Consider the following 20,343-nt stretch of genomic DNA (forward strand, 5'->3'; position numbering starts at 1 on the left):
TGGTTGTGTAGTTAGGTAGTGAATGCCTCCCTGCACCAGTGCGGAGTACTCTATACGTCATCCGTATGTACATACATACATACAATTGCACTGTTCGACAAAGCGCGTCAAACAGCTCTCTCGGGAGTGCGGAACAGCAGGCCGGCGGGTGATCACTGCCGCTGACTGATCTGCACCCGTCCTGAGCTAGTGTGTCGTGCTACCCAGTAGTGTACGGAGTACCTGGTACGTACATGTACATACATACATGGGATCCTACGGCCCAAAAATAGGCACTTCCCAGACGAGACCGGCTCTACATTCAAGAGGTGTTGATACGTCGATGCTAGCTTCTTGATTGCGGGCACAAAGTGTGGGACTTACCATGGATGAATGGAACGATATCATATTTATTTTGTGCCATAATTAGTAGCCAAGTGATGCTGGGAACCGAGGCGATGTGATGCCCTGGAAGCCCGTGTTTTTGTCCTGCAACCGCCCGCAAGGCTACATAGGTGCGTACCTACCCAACGTTCGGTACACTAGTCCCTTCTGATTCCAGGAACCCGTCCGACGGCTTGCCGGACTCTGCTGGTCACAGCAGCAGGGGAAGCCAGAGAAGGTCGTATGCTACTTACTATACAAACGGGTAGCGCACCCAAGCCCTCCAGCCCGTTAAGTGCATTGCCAGAAGTCAGGAAGAGGGTGGTTTTCAGATGCCCGTGACACAAGGCCTCGAGGTCGTCGACGGGTGCGAGATCCGGCGCACATAATTACCGCCTTCCGCATCTCGCCCCGATAATGCGTGGCGGCGACGGGTGGCGATGTGAGACAGTCAGTCCCTTGTTGCGCTGACCGTGTGTCAGTCGGCCTAGTCTAAGGCGAATGGTGTTCACAGCGATCTGCCTTGATTTGCCCGTCCTCGGCTCCGAATCTAAGATATGAGGCTTGAAGAGGATCCCCTTTACCAGCCTTGAGGATGGTCTCGTGCCAACGTCTATTACACTGTTATCATGCATTCCGCTGCCTCGGTAACCAGCGGCTACCTTAAGCATTATAGCAGTATCAACCCTAAGCATCTTTGCGAAACGCCACGAATAGGCACCGTATGCTCGACAGGAATGACAAAACTCACATATCTCATTGTAGCCCTATGATATTTCAGTGAGCAACACAAGGTTGTATGTGATGAATACATTCTATGCGCCACACCTCATGAACAGGGGAGGGGGTGTGAGCAAATGCATCACGCCTTGTGTCCTAACCCGATTGCAGGGGGGAGAATAGAAACCAGTTTGTCGGCGAGGGTGTGATTCCCATCTAGGACTTAGAGTAGGGTAGCAGCCGCCCGCGGCGTCAATGATCCAAGAAACAATAAGGAGGGCATCGAGGCTATTGCAAATGGCCTGAAGCACATCGCACAATGGCCGGCCGACGGCTGGATACCCGGAAACTTTCTCCAAAGCCTGTCTGATAAATGATGGAGCGGGTTCTGCTAAGAAGTGCAGAAAAGCAAGCGACGAGCCACAGCGCCGGGACCTAAACTAAGATCTCCACTGCTCTACGGATGTACACCAACGCAACCGAGGGCAGCGTAGACACCAATCGCTGCAGCCCGCATCCACGCCGTGCATATGCAGTCCTGTGCTGTTGTTACCAGTTCCATGGTAGACGTGCCGGGGGATTAGAGTGGCTTGAGCTTGCGAGATCTTGTGTTGCATACCCGAGGCAGATCCTGCTACAGTCCAGTCACTGATCACACAATGGCATTATTTGAAGGGCTGATGAACGAACAAGGGTGAGTGCGCAGGGATCAAGCCCGAGAGCTGCCATCCTGGCGTCGATCCCCCACCCCATTGAGAGCATCTCCTGAGATCGTACGCGGTTAGTCTCGCGACGTTTCGTTGCTTTTTAGGACCACCGAAGCTGAGATGCGAGGCGATAGCGGATCAAGAATGACCTCGTTGGAATGTTGATCGACCCGGAAACGGGAACGCCAATCCGCCCTGTCGCGTGTACTCTTGCGGATTGTGCGCATGTGCATACGCACACTCCACTACTATGTACAGATAGAGCAGTGGAGTGTGCGCACTATAGTCTCCGCAATAGAGTACACACAATCCATACACCCCGTCGCTCTCTGCCGGGTGAGGGATCGGGGTCCAGATCTGCTAAACCCGTCTTGGTTTGCCCTTGAAGGCATCTGATTCGTCAGCACAGCACCGGGACGCTGTGCGCCAATTTGATCAACCGGTCGATCGATCATTCGGCCATCAGAGCACCGTATACTCAACGACAGACATAACAGTGTGAAATGGTTGTAGGAGAAGAAAAGGATGGGCGCAAAATACCGCACTGCGATGCTGCTGAGGGTGTGATTGCGAGCATCCGGAACTTACGCCGCGGTATCTCGGGGATCCAACAACCTATCAACGATATTAGCCTCGCTCATCACCAGAGAAGCGAGGTGCCCCAAGTGCAGATCGACCGCCTTGATGAAAGGCCTCAGAACGAGTCCCCCATCCCGTTCAGGGCTTGCTCTTAGCCACCTGCCCCGGGGAGGCAGCTGAATAGCAACCGACCCCGGCCCTCGCTCGGCGATGCCAACGGGAACGGTCCGAAACGGTCCAACCGCTCGGGAGACAGATCGCAGCCGTATAAATAAGCCCAGGTGGTCTACTTCTTGAATGTTGGGCGTCCAGAATGTAATCCGAGACTCCCGTCAGCGAAGGGCGGAATTCGAAGATCTGCTTGCCAGTCTCCGACCACCTATTGACCAGCAAGCCCTTGTTGAATAATTATCCAAATTCCTCTCTTTTCCTTTGTCGACCTCAAACCCAGCCATGTGCCACGGGCACCCCCACCACCACACTTGCGGTCACCAGTCCGTGACCTGGCACTACTGTCCCTCGGCGCTCATAGACTTGGAGACCGGTTACGAAACACCATGCCACAACATCACCTTTGCCGCGTCCCAAGCATCGGCATCGCCTTGTCCACTAGTAAACTGCGACTTTCGAAGCGCAGGTAGTGGCGGGTGGACATGTTGCAAGTGTGGAGGGCGTAACGATAGCGGGTGGTGCGTCAATGCGTCACCCGAGCCGAGATGGGAGATGAACCCGGTCACAAACGAGTGGGAATGGATGGATAGGTGTGATCACGGGTGTTGTCGCAGCTGTATCAAAGATCGTAAGTCCGAGTGCCCAACGTTGTGGCCAAGGGGCTTGTTCCCTGCCGTCCGCTTTTTGCAGCCGAACAGCCCTGACATATTCTCAAGCTCAGACTAGCTCAGGTGACTCTGGCAGGAAAGACGGAGGAAAGGGAAAAGACTCCCGGAAACACCGCCAACATTCTTCGGTCGCTTCGTCCGACTTGTACAACATCGAGCTGAATTATAGCGGGAAGGAGGGCAGAGGTTCCTCGAGACACGACAAGAACTCGAAATCGTCGTCTCAGGGAAAGTGAACCGTGTGTGCCACAAGTGCAGATGGAGTTGAGTGTGCAGGATACGGAGGCGGTAATGGTCAAGCCTGGTGTGCAACGGGATGGTTATGGAGGAAATCAGGAGATTCATCGAGCCTTGAGGTAACGGGGAGAGAGTTCAAACGGGGACGCTTATCTGTATTCTATTTTTGTCCCCCTCGAATCATCGCTCGAAGACTAGAAGGGCTCGCAAGAGTCAGCGGCTGCGGTGGTGGAGGTTTGGTCTGGGCATCATCGTTGTGGGCGGTTATTGTGTTTTTTCGTCGAATATTTAATCGTAACATCGTGCGTCTGAATGGATACGTGAGCTCGAATGTCTGAATTGTTGATGTGCCCAAAGTTATGAGAGAACGATGGCAGCTTGGCAGCCGAGAAAAAAAAAAAAAAAAAAAAGGCGTCTACGTTACACTCTTACCGGAAAGCGGCTCCCTTTGTCTGTTTGGTTTGGCTCTTCCCTTCTCTAGAATGGCCGGGAAAGTCGGGGCGCAGCTCTGGGCGGAGAAAAGCCTAACTCGGATTGTCCACAGTGGTCGCCAGCAACTGCCTAAATCAGATCCAGGGTGAAAGGAGGCAGAAGGCGTAAACGGGGAACAAGTTGCGTTTTGATTTTGAGGAAAACTTAATTAGGCCATCTCAGCTCGGTTATTTGCTGATGGCACAACACAAGGGAATGCTGCTACGCGGAGTTTCTGTTACAGAACAAGGCTATCACGTGGTCGGTTCTGACCACGTGAGACAACAGGGCCCCACTTTTGTTGTACACCTCTTCCAGCATTATTAATCCTAGTGCGATACATGCCCCACTTTTTTCAACTCTTTTGCAAGCCACTTACACAATTATCATACCATGTCACTCTCCTAATAATTTTCTATATAAAGGTACTTACAGAGAAAATCTCCAGGTTGACAGCCCTTTCGAGCATAAGAATCCAGGTCCTATAGTGGCCAGCTCGAAGCCCAGATTTGAGCCCTATTGAGAATATATGGCACTAGATGAAGGATCAGCTTAAACATCGCTACGATGTTCAATCGCTGAGCCTTACAGGGCTTCGACTGGCTGTTTTGGGAGGCAGTGCCTCCTGAGTTTCTTCAGTGCCTGGCACACTCAATGCCCCGACCGCTTGCAAAGGTAGAAAACCAGGAGGGAGAGACTAGGTATTAATACTTCTGTATTATAGAAATTTGTATTAGGTTAGTTGTACCTAGACTTCTTGGCTACTTTTCTGATTTGCGTTAGTTATAGGGCATGTATCACACTAGGATTAATAATGCTGGAAGAGGTGTACTATGTATACGGAGTATGTGGGCCAGAGTGCCTTATAACCTACTATCCTAACCATGGTTCCCTAACGGGAGCCGGTTCTCCGTTTTGGGTTCCGACAGAGTATTTAGGGAGCTCCTTGCAGTGCCTCCGGCACTGCCTAGATATTCAACAATCAACGCATTTTATCACCACTTCTGAGGCTCATACGAGAGTTCCAGGAGTGCCGCCCACGGCGCGTATACCGCTGTGGTGTCGTAGGGACTGCAGCACCTTTATGCTGTAGCAGTTTCCGACTGCAGTGGATTCCCACGTCTAAATTAATATGCAGAACCCCAACCTCGACGGAGAGCATGGAGCAAGTTGATTCGCACATTCTGGGTGCTACCTTTTGCAGAACGATTCCGAGTTACGATCTGTGTCCCGACATTCGTCACGGATGTCTCTGAGATGCAAACCATTGGCAGTGATCGGGTGTCCCATGCTGAGACTTCGGAAAGGATGTTGGACCCATTCCTGCTAGCTGTGTCCACGTACTGTTCGTTACGCTTCTGAATGAAATCGAGCCATTCTACATCCTTCGCTCTTCAGATAAATACTTTGCCGAGTAGAGGTAATTAGTCATGAGATCTAGCCGGTATGTGATTGAACACTGGATGACTGCGCAACAGAAGTGGCTTTCCCCCCCCTTTCTTTGGAATCCCTTCCTTTTTAGGCTGACAAGCTAGATAGGTAATTAAACAAATAAAGTTCAACTAACCGAGAATTAGGCAAGGAAGGCCTTTACGAAGGTTGAGCCTGTCATATTCAGGCAGTAATCTTGTCCAAACGTCGACACTGATCCGTTCGCATCGGTAACTGTGTGACAGAGACCACATACTGGGGACTGCTAGCCATGTGTACTGTACACTACGGGGTAGTCCGTACTTGCAGGACGTGTGGGCACGGCAATGACTGCGCTTACAGGTTGTTCCGAATTCGACGTCCATGTCTGCGTACACTATGGAGTCCCCGGATACACAGCTCTCCATACGCGAGTTCTTCGGAATTGTGGCCCGAACTGCATAAGAAAGCAACAAGTTGCACAACCGGGTAGTTATTTTCCGTGCGCAACCCTCTCTAGCAGGGAACTCGGAGATTACTATGTATATATGGATGTACGGATACATCCGTACCTAACGTACGGATCCATACTCTGAGTAGTACCTTAACCAGGAAAGGCACTGCAGCCCATGAATGCCACGTGCGTTTCTTCGCTTGACTGGAGCATCGGCAAAAAGCGACAGCCTGGGTGTCATCAAAGGGACAACCGTGCTACACCGTATTGTTTTTGAGATACACGTACTCCGTACGGTGTTAAAATTGTCCTCATCTTGCCGTGCTGCGGGAGTTTGTCATGTTAGTGGGGGTACGTGTACGGGCCGGCTTACACCTCTAGGATTCTGAATCCTAGCGCGGTACTTGCCGCCAGTGGCTTTTTTGGCGCAGGACCCACGTACCACGCTAGGATTCAGAATCCTGGAGGAGTAGATTTGACGACTGATCTTAACAAGACTGGAGGCTGAAGTCCAAAGGTATTTCCGTCTGAGAATGAACGATGATGAATGCGGATGGGGTGAAATTTGCCAGCCATGTGCTCGCTTCGGACTGCTTAGCTAGCGCGTTTTTGCCACAAGAAGAGTAGGAATGACCACGCTTAACTCTACGGAGGATTCCGTATCATATGTCGGTGCCTCCGTTCCTGGCGGAGATAGCCCGGCAAAGGACTGCTTGACCCACTTCGGTAGAACAAGCGCAACAGAAACCTCCACTCCGTTATGTACAGTACAATGTACCCCGTAGTCTGTAGTGTACCGTGCGTATTTCAATATCCGCAACCTTCGTTCTCAGCATCGACAATACTCCGTACTACATACTGAGTATAACAATCGTGATGGTGCTATCAGGTCCTAAGTCTCTCAGGTCAAATATCGGAATCTTCCCCCTCCTCATCCTCGTGGCTGGAGGGTAAAGATCGACCAAAAAGAACCCCTGAGACCCACTTTCGGTGCTGCATGGCACTGGCTCGTTGGACGTTGTTTACGGGCTGGTCGCACCACCTGCAACCATCCCACATGGGCGTCCTGTGCCCCCCGCCCCGCCGTTCCACCGCCTGGCGGCCGCGTTAGTAGGTGGTGCCACTTCCACCCGTTTGGCCCACTTCTTGACCATCTCATCTTCAGCCGACGCTTCTTCTGCCCGCTCACCTCGTTCCGACCTGATCGGCGATATTCCCATTCCCCAGGCACAATTGCCTGCACAACGACGCTCCCTTTTCTCCACGTAAGAAGCACCTTGTAAGAGAGGGTGTCTGCGAGCGCAAGCGGAGTCAGCCAATTTCCAACCCCGGACAACGTTGCTCTCGACTACACTAGCCCTTGCCTTGGACCCCCGGCGTTTCAAGTTTTATCATCAACAAAGAAATTTCGAGCACGAGCCCGTAACTACTGCCTCTCCAAAATGCCGACGTCGCTGGAATCTTCGCGCCCGATTATGGCCCCTTCGGTTCGTGTCTTCCCCCCACCGCACCCAAACAGTTTCGCACGCCCTTCCGCCTTTTGAAAGAAAGAGTCCACTCCAGAGATCAAAGAGAAAAAAAAAGACCGGCAGATCCGAGCGTTCCCGCGACGCTGATAGTTTTCTAACTCCTTTACCCGATACTACAGACCCGCACGTCGGTCCGCTACTCCACGTACAGCATGAACGCGCCGTCCATCACCCCGACCGTCCTCAGCACCGACAGCGTGACGGCCGAGATCCGGCCCATCGTCGACGGGCTCGAGCGCCTCAAGAACCCGCGCCTGGCCGACCAGCGCGTCCTCCTCAGCGAAGAGAAGACGGCCAACCTTGCCAAGCTGGCCCTGAGCGCCAAGCTCGAGCGCGCCCTCGGCCGCCGCATGACGAGCCAGGACGCCGTCATGCGCCCGCGGAAGCCCTCAGTGGTCGAAGTCACTTCGGAGAAGGAGAAGATGTGAATGCGTTCGATTGGGGGGGGGGGGGGGGAGGGGGGACGACGTGTGAGCAAGGAGATGAAAAGCGCCCCACGCGCCAGGCCGCATCGATCTGTGGGTGCCGTGATCGCGATACGAAGAACGTCCCACGCCCCGGGGTAGCGACGGTTTCTGTTTGGAACTTGATGAGACAGGACATGGGACGCCAGATTGAATACGACGGGCTAAGGACGCCAATCTATCTATAGGGGAGGGCTAGTTGATCAGCTGCATGTTTTGGGTCTCTGCGTTTGTTTGTTTGTTTGAATTTTGGGAATCACAGCGTTGGTAACTTTTCTCATCTTAGGGGAGAAGGGAGAGAACATGATGGGTCAATCTGGGTCGCGAGAGTTGGGGCGTCTTAGGTGGTTCTAGATGGGATGCGGAATGACAGCTGTAAGACCGGCATTCTTGGGAATATCGGAGCAGCTGCCTGCCGGGCCAAGATTCTGAGGTCATTAGGCCAAAGGGTGGGGGGCAAGCTGGTTCAGGGCAGGTTAAGAGTAAACCATCGGGAGACGCTCCCTTTCCTCGTTTCTTCAAGTCCAGTACGCGTCTATTCTTGTGTGCATAATGAGATTCCCTAACGCCTATATCCCAAAACGTTGAACGACCCATCGTGACCCAAGGAAACATGAACGAGCTCTCTTCTTGACGAGCCGGGCGGCCACCCACGCGTCCTCCCGACATGGGCGAGTCGGTGCCATTCCTCCCGTCGCAATCCTCCTTCCCTCGCCGAAGCAGCACGCCCCATCAGGCATCCCTCTTCGCCTTCTCCTCCTCCAGTTTCGCATCCACCTCTTTCAGCAACTCAATGAGCTCCTTCTCCTCGCCTTCGAACTCGAGCCCCCGCGCAACCCACTCCCTCGCCTCGGCCAACCTGCCCATCTCGACGAGGCAGCGCCCCCTCCGGAACCACGCTTTGGCGTTGCCTTGCCGCTTGGCCTCGACGCTGGCCTCAGCGTCGACGGCCGCCTCGGGCCAGTTGCCCAGCTGCATGTGCGCCTGCGCGCGGTTGCTGTACAGCGCGTGCACCTCCTCGCGCACGAGCTGGCTCGGCTCCCAGGCCGGGCGCGTCAGCGCCATCTGCAGCCCGAGGGTGTAGAACTTGATCGCCTCGGCGTACCGCTGCTTGCGGTACTCGGCGTTGCCCGACTCGCGCAGCTTGTTGATGTTGGCGCTGCGCTTCGGGTTGACGGGCACGGGCGGCGGGGGCACGGTGTGCGGCGCGTCGAGGGCGTGGAGGGAGCGGTGGAGGGAGTTGAGGGCGGCCAGCTCTGCCTCGAGGGCGCGCGAGGCCGGCGTGTGTGCCGCGCTGATGGCTTTGGACTTGGGGTCGATTTGCAGCGGGATGAAGTCAAAGGTGTCTAGGTCCGACATGATGGCGAAAGGCGCGTTGCAGCGGAGGAGGGTGAGGTGATGTGTGTGCGAGCGCGGTTGGGAATCCTGGAAATCCGAACTGCCGTGTATCTCTCTCCCAAAGAAGAGAAGACTTGGGGTAAGAGCTGCAAAGGTGGCGTAATTGAGCGACTATCTGGGTGACTTCAGCTCTCGGTCGTAGTGGTAACAGAAAATTCGCCGGGAGAGTACGGGATCAAAGCATGGAGTATGATTCTTCGTATTTGTCGTTGCATGTGGGTTGGATATTGGGTGTCAGGTCGACTGCAGACTGCCAGAAAAGGACAGCTGTGAATTGGCCTACCACTGCATACCACATTCGCAAGTCCCTGGCTTCCCCCAGATTCTTATCTTATCGTGCTTGCTGGCTTGTGCAACAACATCCCGATGACTAAGCCATCTCAACAGGACACACACTTTGCCACTTTACCCCTGGCTCCAGTAAACAGTTCCCTGCACCTGGAATGACGGGAGTGCGAAATGCCCGAGGCCTGTAGTAAGAAAAAGAGTGAAGGACGAGAATAAGTATTCCCGGTGGGCAGGTGGAAGGTGCAAGAATGGCACCAGATTTCACTCAGTTCTAACAAAGCCATATGCACACGGTCATCCACTTGTTAAAAGCCGGAAGAAGACTTTAACGCACTCAGAGCTGCAGTTTCGGGAACGCACAAGTTGCCGCCCTGTACAGTTAAAGGATACATGACCCTCATTCTAGTTCAAGCCGCCACGTTCATTCCCTGCCAACACTCGGCCTAGCACAGCTGAATATCTCTGGTGGCTTCCAATACCCCTCGGACGATTGGTCTGTCACGAACATCTTAGAGATCCAAAGGAGCTCATTTTCCCAACAGCCTTGATCAGGCGTCGTTGGAATCAAAGGCACTAAGCTGGTATGAGTAACCCTCACGATCCTCAAGTAGCCAAACAAAGCATCAGCAAGGCACTCACATCTTTCCCTCAATAGACTCACGGTAACCTTGAGGCACTCGACTTGGTCGGGCTCAAGAGACATCAGTGTCGACTGTCCAATGTCATCCCAGTCCAAGTTCATGAGGTCGCAACGCTTGAAGTATTGCCAACGGGCTAAGAGCATGGCGGCGCTGTGGTGCACGTTCTCGACGAAGCCAGTCAGTGGATTGTCGAGGTTCCCGTACCTGGTGTCCTACTGAGCCATTAGCCAGTGTCACATCGGAGAGTCGAGCAAAGGAGTACTCACAAGCTGTTTGCCTCTAGAGTACTGTTTGGCGTGACGATACCGATCTTGAGAAGTCCGAGCGACCTGGTGGAGCAGGAGAAATGTTGCCAAGAAGACGGTAAACCAGGCCTCTTTGTTGCTTGACGCAAGGAAAGTATCGAAGGTCCGGAGAACTTCTGGGGCCAGTTTCTTGTAGATGCACTCGTGCCGTATGCTGTCAAACTGGGCAACGATCATTCGGGATACCAGAATCTTGCCGCGATGCGGGTTGTTGGGGCCAAAGCCTGGGCGCAAGCCGAGATTCTCGTCGCCGTCGAGCCAAGCTGATCCCGTCCCATGTCCTGAGAAGATGTGGTGAGTGCCACATCTTACAGTAGACTTCAAGGGAAGGTATCACTTACGTATCGCAAACCAAAGCCGGACGATTTTTAGCAAGAAGTCCTTCTGGTCTGGATATTTCCTCGCGTTTGCCGTTCCGCTGTCGTCTCCGGATTGGGCGAAGGACTATTGAGGAGGTTAGTATGAATAGAGGAGCTCACGCAGCACTGAATCATACTGAGGACGGATCGCAATGTGCCGCAATCGTATGGAACACGTGCTTCACGAGATCGTCCGACTCTTCGCCGACTGTCCGCAGCCCTTCGAGGGCGTAACGCTTGACGTACGCGCTGAACTCCTTAGCTGTTTTCTCAACATCGGCGAGGCAAAACGCGCCAGTATCCTGAGCCACAGAAACGCCATTCTCCAAATAGCACCAATGTGTCTTGTCGGTTTCCCTCGGTTTGAAACGTCGAACCTTGAGGCTCATCGGGTGGTGACAGAGTCCCTGTGATATTCTTATCTCTATGGGCTCGTCATTATAGTCAACTATGTTGACAAGCTTGGTGTGGTCGAAACGAGTGGTGTAACCCAAGCCACCTGGACGGTATATGGTCATCGAAGTCAACTTGAACCGGACGCAAGGAATGTAATGAATCGTCTTCTTCGAGTCCCTTCGGACTCTGCGACACGTCTCACAAGGGGCGAGTGGGTTACTCTTCTCGCTTTTGTTCGGAACGCACTTCGACACAATCAGTTTCGGCGTGCTACCTGAAAGACATGCCAATGGTCATCACTTACACGAATCCGCTGGTTACGGCACCGCAGACAGGCACCGATGATCCGCGTGTTTGATGTCTGCCTCCGCAGCTCTTCCTCGAACCGATCTCGCTTCTTTCGGTCGCGCGGCCTTTCGTTGTCAAGATGATCCTCCGACGCGTCCGCGCAGTTGGAGTTCACCGGCGCATGGGCGAGCGCCGATCTTCCCTCGCCCGCATCAGCGAGTGTGGAAAGCTTTCCTGTGGCCCAGGCTTCATGATCCAGTTGTTGGTCGATCTGGCCATACGGTTCCTGAATGGCTCGTGTTGAAGTAACTGCATCATGGTTCTGGGTGGGATGAAGAGGGAGATGCGGCGTGTGGATATCAAGCGCAACGTTGTCTGCAGCGTAACCAGCAACCGGCCTCGTGACACCGCCAACCGTTCCCACCACTCCCGGCTCTTGTGTCAGGGTCTGATACGATCCTCGATGACCTGTCACCGATGATCCGTAAATCGGTTGCCCGGCAAGGATGAAAGGGTTCGCACTATCCCAGTTCCCGGCAGGAAGTGCAGGAGAAGAAGGCAATTCTGTCCCCGAGTATGGAGGCGGAGTTGGAAGTGAAGCGAAATGGTAACCCACAGCGCTGACCTGAGGCTGATTGATCGCTCCCTGGTTGGCAAGTGGCGGTGCGACTACAGATGGAGGCAAGGGCCGGTGATACTGTGCTACTTGTGAAAGGCCAGCGGTGACCTGGTCGACCGGTGAGCCAGCGGGGACCCCGTACAACGCTTGACCGGGGGCCGCGGTACCCCACAATGCCCGTGGCCCTGCCGCAGGTTCTCCAGGGTGAGAGGGCCCAGGCATCCAATGTTGTGTTTCGGGTATTGGCACCTCTGCTCCTGCTGCTGCCGCCGCAAAAACACACGGGGGGCCTCGTCAAGGCTTGCTGATTCTGCCGGCATAATCTGGTTGGACATGTGCTGTACATACAAGTTCCCGGGCAAGTCTGGAGCTTGGCTCGCCGCCGCCAGCCCCGATATGTCGTGTCCATGGCTAGCGCCGGGAGTTTCCAAGCCAAGAGAAGGCCCTATATGCCGCGCATCGACATCTCTCTGCGGTTGCTCGACGTTCGCCTGCTTTCGAAAGACTCCTGTACAGTCTATCTCTGTCGGTCGGGTAGTTGCATTCGCTGGGCTGCTCGGTAGCGCGCTCGGGACACCCTAGGATTGCGAATCTGATGTTAATCACGGTTCGAAACTGCTTTAGTAATAATAAGCGGAGTTAAGAGCGGGAGGTGGTGATCATGTACGGTTGCATGCGGAGGCGAAGACAAACTCGCGGCATTCATTTTCGTTGACGATGTGCATCTAATGCCTCTCAACCAGGCGTTCCAGTCAGCCCCTCCCGGCTGCCAATCCCCCAGAGACCTTGGGCGCAGCACCGGCGAGGCAGCGTAGATTGTGACGGTTCCGGTGCCGTGGCTTCGGATATGGTCGGTGGTTACTTCTAATTGGCGGCTAAAGACAGGAAGCACGTTGTTGGATGTCGCGAGAGCCGCGTCTTGGATTGCCTTCGCAGCCGGTGTGGGTGGTACAGCCGCAACAGGATGTTGAATTCAACATCCGAATGGGGCGAAAGGTCCCGAACTGGCCAACGGGTTTTTTCTCAATACGGAAAGGCTGCGCGAGCCGAACCGCAAAGACGGCAACCCAGGTGTCACAGGCGCAACCGCAAGGGAGATAAGAGCAGGGTCTTCTTGGTTGTCTGGGGAAGTTACAGGCGCAGGATGTGAGAAGCAAGACCAGGGTCGGAAGGAAAGACAAGCCGTGACTCGGGCAGCGAAGATCGCGTGCCAAGCAAGAAACTTGCAACGCCCTTTTTTAAAGTTCAGCCTTGTCAGCAGCCGGCACACAATGTGGCGTCAGTTGCTCCCTGGTCCTAGACAAGCTGACACCTTGTCGAGCTCGTCCAACATACAACACTGCGAACACAACAAAATCAAAGATCTGATCCGTAATTGCTGTAAAGACGGACAGGAGTCAATCACTTTTGGGCGCTGCTCTTGCAACCAGTCAGCACTGGATTTTGTCCTCCTGTGGATATAAGCATTGCCTCTGAGATCACGGCAGACAGAATATCACAGTCGCGATTGTGGGCGGAAAAGCGGCGGATTGGCCGCGAGGTTCTTGGAGAGATGTTGATGGTTTGTTATCAGCAGCAGTCTGAGGCAGAAACGAAGTCCGCAAGTGGGCGCCTTGGTAGGCTCTCAAAAACACATCTCGCTGCTCGGTTCAGTGCGCACCCTACAGGCTCCGTTACACCGGTTGACTGAACTGACTCTTAGATTTGCAAGTACGGAGTAATTAAGTAGAGCAGTGCTAAAGTTTGAGCGCCAAAAGCGCGCCCCTGGTTCCTTTTGTTCAGAAACGATAACAACAGGTGTCTGAATGGCGACCGATGAGTATGCAGGCAGCTGCTCCTGGCCTGCCTGATCCAACTGGGTGCATGATCCGCTCTTTTTTTTTTCCCCTTTGAAGGAAATAAATTCTTGAGCTGTTCTTTTCGTGCTCCTGTTCTCGTCCTACCCTGGGAACAGTTCAAGGGGCAACGGGACCTCTGGCAGGCATGTCAACATTCGGATACCCAATTCTCATCTTCTCGGACAGCAAGTAGAAGAAATTTAAGTCGAGGCAGTGAATCGATAACAATAGAAAGGATCGCACAGAGCATACGAAGCAGACATGGCTCCGGGGTGGGCAGATTCCGGCGGGTCTTTTCTAATAAGCCAATCCATATAAAAAGAAACTGGTCAGGAAGGAAAACAGGGGGAGCAACGGTCCTGCAGATTAAAAACAGGGTCCTCCATGTCAAATAGCTCCCGCAGATCTTAGAGCGTCGCTCAATCGTGCGCGGTGTTAGCGGTCCGTTCCGATCCGGCAGGATATCCCTAATAGCTAAAGGCCGTTAGTCAACCCCAGGACCTTCACCGCAAGCTGGCCCAAGCGGTAATAAGGATGCGCTGCATTTAGCAATCTCCGATAGCCTTCTAGCGGCGCTGAGAGACGGACCGGAGGATTTGCGTTTCTGGGTTTTGCATTGTTATCACCGAGGGCGAAGGCGCAATGAACACGAAACCGAAAACCAGTCTCGTGGCGTTATCCAGCAGACTGCTGGAGCATCAGTCCCCGGACATCTGCCGAGTCGCGAGGGGAGCCTCTCCTCCTGCGGAGAGGACTGCCGACTATTCAGCAAGTGATAACGCAGGGTCGTGGTATGTATCAGCTGAGCTGCTCGGCCCGAGCGCTCTACCATTCGATCGACTTATTTGACGCATCCAGCTATTCCTAACCTTCACCGGTCAACTCAGACTATCGGGCAACCCTCCTCGGCAAGCCGAGTCCGACTGTAACTCTGGAAACGGCCTGCCGTCCACTCGTCAGCCTGTTGAGTGCCACGCCGCGGTACCGTACTTGAGCACTATCCCAACTGTCCACACATCCCATGCCTAATCAGACCCTCTTTGCGTCCGTCACGTCGGAGCCCAAATAACGGAGACCGGCGGGGCAACCTCCCACGCGCACTGGATACGACCTTCGGAACAGTACCATCTGCCCTTCGACAGGCGGCGGCATGATCAAAGTGCAAAATTCGACGCGGCAGGGACATTCACCGTACTCCATCCTCGGCCCTTCCCCCCCGCGCCCCCTCTTTCCCTCCCAGTGGCCCGTCTGGCCGACCAGCCGCATATCCATGGTTTAACGCTCCGCGGAGAGCCCACAACGACAATGGAACACGCAGTATTTAAATTCGTCGATCTGCCACTATTACCACTATATCCTGTCTTGGGAGCGGTTCTCTCGCCATACGGGCTCCACATCCGCTATCGGGACATCACTTCAGTACGGTTCGATAATTACAACATATATTCTCGGACACACGGTGCAGGCCCAAAAGCCTTGAAGGATGGATAAAGCACTTCGATTCACCGAAGGTCACCCGATGTTCTGGACGTCTAACGCCTTCGCCACCGTCGAGGGGTCTAGTGACGCACCAGGGCACGTCTATCAAGTCGGAAAGCAAGGCGCGGATGAGGTCGACGCGGCCTTGGGACCATTCAGGAGTCAGTGCAGCACATGATGCCGGAACCTGAGCTCTCCACTAATAAAGAACTAGAGTGTACATTCGACGCCGAACGCGTGACACGCGAGACCTTCGTTCTCCCGACGATTCAAGCCCAACTTGCTCGTGCTTCGCTCGACGTCCACGAAGGCCGGGGCTTTGTCATCGTTAGGGGTCTCGACCCGCAACGGTACACAGCCGAAGAGAACTTGACAATATTTCTGGGCATATCCAACTACATTGGAGAACAGAGGGGCGTGCAGGACAAGATGGGTTCCATGCTGAGTAAGTACGGCTCTCTAGATGTCTAGCGTTCCCAGCTCAGCTAATCGTCGGTTGACAACAATAATTAATAGCCCATGTCACGGATTCCAAGGTCTGGACCACGCCACCGGAAATGCGTCATGGTATACACACGACCACCGGTTTGGTATGCCGCCGCTCTCGCGAGAGACCCCGAGATTCTCCTTGCTGACTCGAGACGCTGTCAGGCTTGGCACTGTGACATGGGAGCCGATGTTCTCGCATTGCATGTGCGATCTCTTCCCAAATCCGGCGGCAGCACCTTTGTGGCATCGTCGTGGACCATCTACAGGGAGCTGGCAGAGTCGTATCCAACAGTTCTTGAGGCACTGTGCGACGCGAACTGGCCGATCCAGGTGTAAGTACTTGGCCGGATGCCGAGTCTATTACTCCTCAGACGCACTCCGTTGATTGAATTCGTCCTGTGTCAGATCCCAGACTCAATTTCAAAGCGTCGCTAACTGCTGGGCGTTACTTAGGTCGGGGAACCCGCCGCGATACATTGTCGCGCCGCTCCTGCATGTTTCCGATGATAAGATTCTGATCAGTGTCGACCCAGGACGACTGGGCCTTCATCCTGCAACAGCCAAGATCGGAACCGAGCCCCCTGTCCCTGCCTTGAGCCAGCAGCAACTCGAGGCTCTCGGAGTTCTTTCCGCCCTGGCAACCAAGCACCGATTTTGCCTGGACCTGAAGTTGGGCGACATTGTCTTCATTAACAACCTCGGTCTCCTGCATGCTCGTGACCCCTACGTCGACCCCGCGAACGGCCCCGGCCGTCATCTCGTCCGCCTGTGGCTGCGGAACCCAAAGCTGGCTTGGACCATACCACAGGCGATGCGTCCTCCCTGGGAAGCTGCATTCGGCCCTAACGGTAAAGGCTTCCCGGGGCTCGAGAAGCGGTATCCTGTTGAACCGAGCCTGGTGTACAAGCCACCAAAGTACACGGCGGGTTCGGCCGCTTTCGTCCTTGAGGACGGCGAAGACGTCAACGCCGAAGGATATATTTGATTTCCCGCCACCTTCACCGATGGACACGAGCTTCAAGAAAGCGAAAGCCCTTACGGACATGTTGATTTATGCTCATCTGTTTGTTCGCCAGTGTTTTCTCTCTTCCGTTTCCTCTCCTTTTTTTTCTTTTTTTTTCTTTTTTAACTTTTTTTCTTTTTATCTTGTTTTTCTTTTTTGCCGTGTTCTTCGTTGGTTTGTTTGCCACATGCCAATATGCGATCAGAGCTGTGGTGCTCTCTCAGGCGATTGAACCCCTCTCGCGACTTCGAGGGCAGCAGCAATATGATAGTTATGGGAGTGTTACCGACTCTATCGGCTGGAACAAGTCAAAATGCGGCTGCTGTCACTGACAGCGTCTGAGAGAAGCTCTTTGATTGCGACTTCACGGTCCAGTCCAGGGCTTTCGAAATGTCAATACTTCGTATCGCGGTACATCAGCTTGCTTGCTCCGAGCCTACTGTCATGAGCTCCCACCAATCTCGTTCTTGCCGACACGACACAGTGTCTGATGGGGTCGTCGGTTAGGATTTCTTGGCTCTAGTTTTGGGCACATACTCCCGGCTCGGACTCCGGATACCTTTCCCTTCTTCTTCGACTTCCCACGAATAGAGGGCAGCAGCACGGCAACATCTTGAAGAATGGAACTCTCACCTGTCCCGTCAAGTGGCCATCGGTCAAAAGGGTGGCTGGCACTCAAACATCATCAACCTGCACATGACGCATGATTGGCGTATGGTCATGACCCCTTCCAGTGCTGCTGCGGTTGGCGCTCCCTTTCTGTTCGGAATGCAATTTTAGGTAACTGAGCGGCCCATGTCTTCTCTATCCTGCCAGTCCGAGTGGACAGGAGTGAAGTTGGGCCGCCCTTCAATCCGAAGGCGTCCATCCGGGTGCGACCTTGCTTCAAGCGTCTAGTGGTTAAGCTCAAAAAAAGAGGCAGCCTTGCTCCGCGGTCGGGCACCCCGTTCGAATGCGGTGCTAACCGACGTGCTTCCTGTCGAATCAATTGCAGGCTTGTTGGTCGTTCTTTCTAAATCTCTTGCTTTGGGTTTCTTCCGTGGGCAGTGCTAGTCCGCGATCGCCGTACTGACCTCGTGTTCATTGGCAGGTTATGGGGTATTATTTTAGCCCACTCGGCATCGTCTTTGCCGTTCCGCGGGATTCAGTTGACGTTGCCCCGATCCTCCCTGTCTTGATCACAAGGGTGGCGGGATTTGTCATGATAATTAGACAAGCAGTAACCGAGGAGCATGTGCTCCGGTATGCCTATCCTTCGACGTTAAACATTATCCACTCCGTTATTCTCCTGGACCTAGACGAGGGGTCAGGGGGAAGAACGGGGAGGCATTTGTGTCCCGATTTATGATGAGCTTCGATAAGCCAACGCCTCCCATTCAGTTTGTGAAGACCGGTCACATACGGAACCGAAAGACGCTAATAACAGACCTCTCTGTCAGTGCTGCCAAGCAAGATAACGTCACGGCCCGCGGGAAAAAAAAAAAAAAAAAAAAAAAAACTGACATGATTCGGCCCGGCCCCTACGAGCCTAAAAGGACCGGCCCACCGTCCTACCGTGCAGGGTTCCCGCACTTCTAGCCAATCTTAAGCACAGAGTGGTGTGATGGTAACCTCGGTCATGCGGATAGTGGTGTGAAGGACTGACAGCGTGGAGGTTTCTGGGTCCGACCCCCATGCTCTCACAACCTCTACGGAGTAGACAGAGAGGGGGATTCTCAATCCTCGCTTCCACCAACCATAGCTTTGCAGGACAGATCTGTAAGAGGGAATAAGGGCGCTCTCTTTCAGCCGCCTCGGCAAGCCAAGCTTGGTCGTATCCCCCTTTATCTGCATCGCGAATGACGCCCCTCCCCCCTCCCCCCCCGGCGAATGAATTGTATGTACTGTACATACGTTCATCCATTTATCCTGGCGCCAACCTCGGCAGGCCAGAAAAATAACTGTCCTCTCACGACAGCCTCTATTCACCGTATTGGAGACCTGTTCCATGCATGATGATGGTGATGCTCATAATCCGGGGAAGAGCTGCTCTTGGCCCTGTGGGTGCCGGACGACGCATGGCAACACGCCACACCGGGTTTCTTCTTTTAGGGTGGTTCACCGGTCCTCTGCAGTGACTCGCCAACCTCGTCATGTGTTTTTCGGCTGTGTTTTTCGGCACGGAAATGATTGGGGGCTAACTTAGAGGAGCTCATCCTCTGAGCTCCGACTCCCTCCCTTCGTACCTCCCTTCGTACCTCGTGACGGTTTTCCCGCGTCCCTAGGCACACTCTCACTGCATGGCGTGATGCCTTTCGGGTCCATGCTTCGAAAATAGCTGCGGCAGGATGCACCTATTATTAATTAATTAACCGAGTTGCTCCGCCAGGTCCCTACAGAAGTTGTACAATCTACGTTGCCATGGTATTCATATACAGTACATACATATATTCAGAGCTGCACGGTTCAGATATCCCAGGTCTTTTACTCTTTTTTTTTTAATCTTCTTCTGTCCCTGGACGCTTGACATGCCTGGCCGTTATGTGGAGGCCTGGGCAAACTAGCTGGCTAAGGGTGAAGTCGTTGAAGCAGCGGCCGGCTATGGCTGCCTAGATGATCCGGAGGAGGACTTGTTGTATCCCGTCCGTATTTTCCGGAGGGCGCCCGTGAGTTGGGGTGGCCGAAGGAATGTCCATCCGTCCGCAACACGTAGAAAACCGCCGTCACCGTATTTAAATAATTATCTCCGGGCACACACCTGGTTCACCTCCTCGCCAGATCTCCATTCGTCCTGCCCCTGTCTCCGGACCTAGGCTCGCCCAGGCGTGGGCAACGGGATACATGCTTGCGCTGTCAACATCGTCTCTCCCCCGCCGGGAGTGTTAAACTCCGCACAAGTATTGCGGGCACTACTAACTCGCTCAACTTCATCCTCTGCGCCCTTCCCCGTCTCCGCCCCCCCCACTCCCCTCTCTTTTTCTTCCTCCGGGAGCACACCACCGCCGAGAGAGTCCGGATCCGCGCGCCAGCCGCCTGATTACCGCATCGTCAACCGCCGGCAGTCGCAGCGTGCCGGCGTCACATCGTGTCATCCCATCACGCCTTTCCGGTGACCACAACACGGTCTCGTCTCTCCGAGCTCCCGTCCATCAGGGAAACCGTCCTGTCAATTGGAGGGTCTCAGCGTCATCGTCCTCCTCCAATGAGGGCCTGTAGTGACAGGCCAGAGGAGGAGCCTAGTGGCCTTCCGGGTCGATTGGTGAAGCGAAGCGAGGCGCGGCGCTGCGCGGGTGGAGTGGGGGGGAGGAAGAGAGGGAAACGGGATGGCATGGGTGTGCGGCTGTTTAGAACAGGGCGTTCTCCTCGTGCTTGCTGAGTGACTGTCTCATACGCTTGTGTATCCGGATAGGGGGCAACATCTTAATAGAGTCAACGAGTTGAGGAGAGGAGGAGAGATGCGGCCAAGAATACTCAACGCTCCACCTTAA

At 54.1% G+C, this 20,343-nt stretch overlaps 4 protein-coding genes across 4 annotated transcripts; 2 read left to right on the forward strand and 2 right to left on the reverse strand.

Annotated features, from left to right (window-relative positions):
- Positions 1-2,822: 2,822 nt before the first annotated feature.
- Positions 2,823-3,266, forward strand: MYCTH_2058752 (uncharacterized protein; the record flags this gene model as incomplete). Its single annotated transcript, XM_003661897.1, has 1 exon — positions 2,823-3,266. The coding sequence occupies one exon, from the start codon at positions 2,823-2,825 to the stop codon at positions 3,264-3,266; it is 444 nt and encodes a 147-aa protein (XP_003661945.1).
- A 3,749-nt stretch (positions 3,267-7,015) lies between these two features.
- On the reverse strand, positions 7,016-9,391 carry MYCTH_2314749 (uncharacterized protein). Its single transcript, XM_003661898.1, has 2 exons — positions 7,429-9,391; positions 7,016-7,267 (listed from the first exon to the last, which is right to left on the reverse strand). Exon 1 carries the CDS (start codon positions 9,130-9,132, stop codon positions 8,506-8,508), a length of 627 nt encoding a protein of 208 aa, XP_003661946.1. The 5' UTR covers positions 9,133-9,391; the 3' UTR covers positions 7,016-7,267; positions 7,429-8,505.
- Positions 9,392-9,866: 475 nt separating this feature from the next.
- On the reverse strand, positions 9,867-12,383 carry MYCTH_2301895 (uncharacterized protein). The gene is made up of 6 exons (XM_003661899.1): positions 11,465-12,383; positions 10,902-11,405; positions 10,747-10,849; positions 10,367-10,686; positions 10,099-10,312; positions 9,867-10,032 (listed from the first exon to the last, which is right to left on the reverse strand). The coding sequence occupies exons 1-6, from the start codon at positions 12,287-12,289 to the stop codon at positions 9,881-9,883; spliced, it is 2,118 nt and encodes a 705-aa protein (XP_003661947.1). The 5' UTR covers positions 12,290-12,383; the 3' UTR covers positions 9,867-9,880.
- A 2,821-nt stretch (positions 12,384-15,204) lies between these two features.
- Positions 15,205-17,012, forward strand: MYCTH_2301899 (uncharacterized protein). Its single transcript, XM_003661900.1, has 5 exons — positions 15,205-15,545; positions 15,599-15,829; positions 15,901-15,974; positions 16,036-16,205; positions 16,327-17,012. Exons 1-5 carry the CDS (start codon positions 15,389-15,391, stop codon positions 16,856-16,858), a joined length of 1,164 nt encoding a protein of 387 aa, XP_003661948.1. The 5' UTR covers positions 15,205-15,388; the 3' UTR covers positions 16,859-17,012.
- Positions 17,013-20,343: the final 3,331 nt, after the last annotated feature.

Source organism: Thermothelomyces thermophilus, chromosome 2 (genome assembly GCF_000226095.1).
Source record: "Thermothelomyces thermophilus ATCC 42464 chromosome 2, complete sequence".
In the NCBI taxonomy this organism is placed as follows: domain Eukaryota; kingdom Fungi; phylum Ascomycota; class Sordariomycetes; order Sordariales; family Chaetomiaceae; genus Thermothelomyces; species Thermothelomyces thermophilus.